General features: G+C 40.3%; 1 protein-coding gene across 1 annotated transcript; it reads right to left on the reverse strand.

The window, feature by feature from the left end:
- Positions 1 to 339: 339 nt before the first annotated feature.
- LOC308620731 (olfactory receptor 8C8-like) lies at positions 340 to 1250 on the reverse strand (the record flags this gene model as incomplete). Its single annotated transcript, XM_081240648.1, is given in 3 exon segments — positions 340 to 528; positions 530 to 952; positions 954 to 1250. Coding segments are annotated over 3 exon segments (909 nt in total).
- Positions 1251 to 7434: the final 6184 nt, after the last annotated feature.

A 7434-nucleotide genomic window follows, 5' to 3' on the forward strand; every position in this document is an offset into this window, starting at 1 on the left:
AACAAAGAGGGGTGGCCGCATCAGACCACATTCATGCTGATGTATGAAAAGTACACGGAAAGAGGCAAAGTGGGAGGTGGTGTGAAAAGGAGTAGGAATCAAGCTGAGACTCTGGAGCCCACTGTTAAGAATAAAGCTCATTCAGTGAGTAAGCATGAAACTGAGAACAATCATGAGACTCAATAATATTTGCATGTTTAAATGGCATGATTAGACAGAAAAAAGGATCTAAGGCAAAAACCTTGTTCTGAAGAAAATTATGGGAAAACACATTCTCACACACACACACACACACACACACACACACACACCACAACAACCCAGCAATATTGGTTCTGCTTAGTTCGCAACTCTCTTTAGGGTTTTCTTCAGAGCAAGTTTCATATCCTTATTCCTTAGACTATAGATGAGGGGGTTCAACATTGGGACTATATTGGTATAAAATACTGAGAAGAACTTCCCCTGGCCCACAGAACCATCAGAAAAGGTCTTGAGATGTGTAAACAACCCAGAACCATAGAAGAGGGCAAACAGTTATTATGTGGGAGCCACAAGTACTGAGGGCTTTGGACCAGCCCTGAGCTGATGAGATCTGGAGGATACTGGAGAGGATCAAAGCAGAAGAAACAAAAATAATGAAGCTACATATTATTACAACTGTGCTCACAGTAACGGAATCCACCAGCTCACTGGCATCAGTGCTGCTGCAGGACAGCTGGAGGAGGGAGAAGATGTTACACATGTAATGGTTGATGATGCTGGAATCACAAAAGGATAATTTGACCATGTGCCCTGTGTGGGCCATGGCACCGGCAAACACCATTACATATGAACCAAACATCAGCAAAGAAGAGACATGAGGGGACATGGTGACTGTGTACAAAAGGGGCTTACAGATGGACACATAGCGATCATAGGCCATGGCTGTCAACACATAGCATTCAGAATGGACAAAGAAACAGAAAAGAAAAACCCAGCAGAGTCATGCATCCTGCAAAGGAGATGATGTTCTCTGACACAAAGCTCATCAGCCGTTTAGGCATAATGACCAAGGAGTGGCAGAGATCTATGAAGGATAGGTTGAAGACCAAAAAATACATGGGAGTGTGAAGATGAAAGTTCAGGCATATCTGATTAATTAAGCTCAAATTCCCTACCACAGTGACCATACAGTTCAATAAGAAGAGGAAGAAGAGGGGTATGTGGAGTTGACTTTGGTCTGTAAGTCCTACCAGGATGAACTGAGTCATTTTCCACAGACATTATCAGCAGGGGTGTGATCTGAGAGGAAATGAGAAAACAATGTCACAGCAAGAAGAGACTGAAATCCTTTCTTTCTAGACTGAGGACTTGTTCCATGGGGGCTCAAGTGTGACTGTTGGGACAGCACTCTAGAAGAGCCAGAGTGACAACTCCGTATCTTTCAACTTTCTTCTCTCATCTGTCCTTTCCTTCCATGTTTTCAAATCTCAGCTGCAACTCCTCACCTCCCTTGGGCTGACACGATCCAGGATAAAGTCTTTCAGCAGGGGTCCAAAGTGATGTCCACATCTGAGAGATAAGGAAACAATATCTTGAAGAGATGAGTAGGCTGACCAAGGCCATACAGCAAGAGAGCAAAGGAGTCCAGAGTGGTACCCGGGACTCCTTCCTGTGGAATTTCCTGAAGCTTGGGACAGTGAGGTCACTGTGATCCCCACTCTGCCCACTGCTCAACCTATTCTCTTCCTCCTACCTTTCAGAAACTCAGCACCAGGCTTAGCAAAAGTACTGAGAGTGATCCTGCATTCCTCCCACCCATTCCCTTTATCCAATCTTACCTCAAAATCACAATGGATTGTTTAAGAAGGGCAGGTGGCCTCCCACATCTCTCCACTGCTGTAGCGGTGGGAATGAAAACATCAGAACAGAGAAGACTCGCCCCCCAACTTCCTTCGACCTGGAGACTTCACTACTAGCAGGCCTTATGTGCTCTTTTCCCTTCACTGGCCGGAAGGAGACAGAGGTTTTGACAAAGGAGGAGGCAACATCCCTTCTGTCTGTAGAGTCGCATATGTCTTCAGGGCAAGGCAAATGCATCAGCTTTGTGTCTCCAAACCATCAGCGGGCTAATAGTGTGAACCCATCTTATTCTCTGTGGATCTCAGCAACTTGTTTGGAAGCTTGGAAAATGAGCCTCATTTAGGAGCACAGTTTGATCAGGCTCCTTAGGGGAGAAATTACTGAGCCTGTGTTTACATCTTTTGCTAGTGAGTTGATATTGGGACACATTTGGGACTCAATGTTCTTCTCCAACTATCAGTTCACATTAAGAACGTATTGATGTGTAATAAATTATCATAAACTTAGTGGCTTCAAAGAACACCCACTTATTAGTCATAGTTCTGTAAATTAGAAGTCTGGTATGGAATGACATGGCTGGATTCTCTGCCCAGGCCGAAAGCAGGGTGTGGGCAGGGCTGCATTCCCTTCTGGAGGCTCTGGGGGAAGAATCTCTTTCCAGACTCATTCAGGTTGTTGGAAGAACCCAGTTCCTGTAGTTGTAGAACTGAGAGCTCCATTCCCTTGCTGGCTGTCAGCTGGGGGTCATTCTCAGCTTCTAGAGGTTGCCTGCATTCCTCATCATGTGGCACTCTTGTCTTCAACCTGGCGGTAAATGGAGAATGCTTGCTGTGCTTTCAATCTCTCCGACTTCCCCTTCTGCCACTAGCTTGAGAAGAACTCTCTGGTTTTAATATGCTCATGTGATTACATAGGCCTGCCCTGATAACCTCCCTAATTTAAGGTCAACTGTACCATATAACATGCATAATCCCTAAAGTGATATATCGTTATATATATGGTTCCTTCCACATTCAAATAAGAGGGGATTATACAAGAGGAAAAGACACTGGGGGGCGGGTCATGTTTCAGAATTTTGCCTGCTACATCTATCTTCTCTGGAAATCTATTCTTCACACATTTTATATGGAATTACTTTTGAAAATGCTGTATTCCCTTGTTTAGCTTCTCTCTCAACACAGGTGCCAATTCCTCAGAGCCTTCTAGGGTCTGCTCCCCAAATTTGGTGTCCACAGCCTTTTCTCCCATGTGTCTACTTCTCTCATTCTAATTAGAGAAGCAACAAAAGAAAGTGAGAACTGCACAATTTATAGATATCTGGCTCTAGCTACAATACTAAACTCTTTCATTAACTTATCCTTTATAATCTTCAGAACTATCTGAGAAAAGTATTTGTTTTACATATGAAGAAACGAAAGCTGATGTTAAAAAAAAATTTGCCAAAGTCATAACAACTAATGGCAGAGCCAGGATTTAAACACCGATCTTTCTTAATTTAAAATTAATTTCTCTTACAATGCAGAAAAAAGGGAGTAATTACTATCATAGAAATTTGTACAAGGTACAGTAGTGACATGTATTAATTAAAAACCTTTTCATTATCATAAATAATTACTTTTCATTGTAAGTGAAATGATATTGAGACAAACAAAAAAGTTCACTTAACTGGCAAGTCCAGGGATGCATTTTGCTTCAGATTTGAATGGATCCAAGGAATCCAGAGGGCTGTGTCTCTTTCTTTCAATTACTTGAAGATGCTTGGTTCTACCTGGCTTTTTCCTCAGACAGACTTTCTCCTTGTGTAGACCAGAAGACTCTACTCTGTTCCTCATGAATATGTATCTCCACCTTTACTACTCTGACTCACGCAATGAAAAGATCACTCCTTTGCTTGATCTTATTTTAGCTGAAATTTCAAAATGGACCTTACTAAGAGTTGGGGTATAACTCAAGGGGAAAATGGCTTACCATGAGACCATATAGGACTAGCTTGTTCTGTGGGGCTCCACCGCCCTTTTCCATATACTCACATCACATGAAATTGAGTAGCTCTTATTTAGGTACCTACTTTTGTAACTTCCAGTGTCAACATGTGGCAGGCATCAACATTATCACCCTTCACCCAAGACTACCCAACAGGTATTTTGAGCTTTTATAGTCCAAAATGAGGAGAAGAAATAAAGAGAAAGGAAAAGACTCAATATATGCTGCTCAATGCCTGTACTTTTAATATCAGTATTCTGTATTCAGTATTCAGTATTCTTTCAAACATGACTGATGCCAAGAAAATGATCTCACCCTCAATTGCTTAACTCTGGGTGAGATTTCAAGAGAATAACATTCTCAGGAAGGGACTGGAGAGAGACCAACCCAGTGAAGAATCTCACTCCTTGCTTGATTTTGCCTATTTTTCTTTTTTTCCTTGCTCTAGTCTTTAAGATTTTATTTTTAAAACCGTTACAACACAAATTTTATTCTGTACTTGACCTCTCTGTTACTAGTGTCTGTTATTTCTTTACTCCACACATAGTACTTTTATAATTTTAATTTTTTTTTCTCTCAAGGTACCAAGAGGTGAAACTTCAAATTGCATATCCCTTCCCTTCCCTTCCTGTATATCTCACTCTCATCTCTCGAGACAGATTCTTCTTTTTCACATTTAGTGTGAACTTAACTCTTTCTGACTGTGGTTTTGGATCAAATTAGATCCATCACAATCACAACTCTTCTCTCTTACCTAAGCTTTTTCCACCTGCTCTTGCTCATTGCAAAAGCTTGAGGTCTCTAGAGCAGGAGTGAGAGAGATTGCTTCCTGGGATTTGGAGTTTTTCTTTCTTAATTTATACTTATTTTGAAGTTCGGGCATATTTTTGTCTTTGGATTATGCTGTGGATATTGTTTTTATGGATTTTTATTTGTTCATCTTATTCTTCTGTATTGCTTTTACCAGCAGTACTGGGAGGTGCAGATCTAGGCAGCTGTCATTTTTTCTGGCTTCCTGAAAGTCTTTTCAAAAATAACACCTGGGGCATATATCCAGAGAAAACCATAATTTGAAAAAATACATGCACCCCAATGTTCACTGCAACACTATTTACAATAGCCAAGACATGGAAGCAACCTAAACGTCCACTGACAGAGGAATGGATAAAGAAGATGTGGTACATATATACAATGGAATATTACTCAGCCATAAAAAGAAACGAAATTGAGTTATTTGTAGTGAGGTGGATGGGCCTAGAGTCTGTCATACAGAGTGAAGTAAGTCAGAAAGAGAAAAACAAATACCATATGCTAACACATATATATGGAATCTAAGAAAAAAAAAGTCATGAAGAACCTTGGGGCAAGACGGGAATAAAGACACAGACCTACTAGAGAATGGACTTGAGGATATGGGGAGGGGGAAGGGTAAGCTGGGACAAAGTGAGAGAGTGGCATGGACATATATACGCTACCAAACGTAAAACAGATAGCTAGTGGGAAGCAGCCGCATAGCACAGGAAGATCAGCTCAGTGCTTTGTGAACACCTAGAGGGGTGGGATAGGGAGGGTGGGAGGGAGGGAGATGCAAGAGGGAAGAGATATGGGAACATATGTATATGTATAACTGATTCACTTTGTTATAAAGCAGAAACTAACACACCATTGTAAAGCAATTATACTCCAATAAAAATGTTAAAAAAAGGACATTAGGTAAATACTAAGGAAATCTGTATAAAGTATGGATTTTAGTTATTGATAACATAACAATATTGGTTTATTAATTGTAACAAATGTACTGTAAGATGTTAATAATAGGGGAAACAGAATGTGGGGTATACGGTAACTCTCTGTACCGTGTTCTCAATTTTTCTATAAATCTAAAACTCTTCTAAAAAATAAAATTCATTTAAAAAAATGAAGAAGGAAACTAAGAAACAGGAAGGTATAGGATCCAGAGAATATAGGGGACCTAACATAGGTACAGGGACCTAACATAGGTAAGAGGTGAAGAGTATTCCCAGAAAGATGGTGAAGGGGGATCTCAAGATGTTAAATCTTCAGCAAAGTAAGAGGGCATTCTGTCGTCACTGGATTGGATCATAAATTTATTGGAAAGACATCTTAAAGAAGATAACACTTTTAGAATACCAGCTAACATCATATAGCTAGAGCTGTACATAGTGAGAGGAGATCTGTACAAATGGGCACGAGGTTAGCGATAAATCACAGAAATCCATAGAATATTAAGCAAATGAAAGCACCTAAAAATATTCACTTCAAGGAAAACAAAAAAGGAAACGAAAGCAAAAATAGCATTTTATGTACTATCTATAAATAGTGTTTAATAATCTAACTGCCAATATTTATCTAACAATTTACAGTTATAACCATATTGCAAGAAAGAGAGGCATGTGTGTGTGTGTGTTTGTGTGTGTGGTGGGAGGGAGGTAAGATTCCACAGGAACTCACACTGGAAACTATTAGAGTAATCTAAACATGAGATGAGCAGAAGCTTATCAAATCAGTATAATTGAGAGGGAAAGGCCAGATCAGGATTTCAAGGAGATAAGTTCTCTGGGACTTGGAGACTGGATGAAGAAGTTGAGTGAGAAGAAGATGTTTACAATTTGTTTGTTGCCTAGGTGGTAGTGAAAAAAGCATAGAAATTGATGACCAGAGGTGGAGCAGTGCTGAGAATCGCCAAGTAAATGTTGACTGCAGTTTGGGGCACTTGAACTTGAGGAACATAAACAGACATAAAACAGAACTGTCCAGGAGGCAGGGAGGGAACAGGTTCAGTCCACACATTCAGGTGAATATGAATGAGGAGAAGGAGAACAAAAACTTATCAGACTCTATGTTCCAGGCAGTGTTCTAACATTTTACATGTAGTAAGTCATTTAAGCCAAAAGACAATTATTCTCATCTCACAGATGAGGATACCAAGGGTGAAAGAGGTCACATGAATTGTCTAAAATTTCACAATTAGAAAGTGGAGAATCCATCTGGGTTTAAATTTCAGGAAGTGTGAAGTGACGGCCCGTTCCCTTAAACGCTTTGCCGCAAGTCAAAACCTCACACTAGCAGAATCCCTGCTCTCCTGACACTGAGAGAATGACATATCCACAACTACACTACATGATGTGGGTGTTGCCAACTGCTCAGAATTGGCTGAGCATCCTTTGTCAGTGGTAGCACAGCTGCCAGTCCTTTTGGCCTGCCCCACCCCTGCAGAACCTCTGTCTACCAAGCTGTCTATAAGATGCCTTACAGATGCGGATATCTGCCACATCTGCCTGTTCTCCAACCCTGGTTTTAGAACTTCAAACCAATTGTCTGAATTCCCAATCTTCTTTATATTAACTCTTCTCTATTTAAAAGAGCTAGAGTCATTTTTTTTCTAGTTTTATTGAGGTATAATTGACACACAGCACTGAATTAGAGTCACTTTCTATTGTTTGTGCACATAAACCCTGATACAATATTTCTCCCCCACATGTATCAGCCAAAGTATGATCTAACTGACAAAACACGTATCTGTCAAATGGGTTAAATTCTAAGTTAGAAATATGAATAAACTTTGCAGTACAAGATTTCAGGGTGCTT

The sequence above is a fragment of the Mesoplodon bidens genome (genome assembly GCF_964165515.1).
Source record: "Mesoplodon bidens genome assembly, chromosome: 7".
NCBI lineage: Eukaryota > Metazoa > Chordata > Mammalia > Artiodactyla > Ziphiidae > Mesoplodon > Mesoplodon bidens.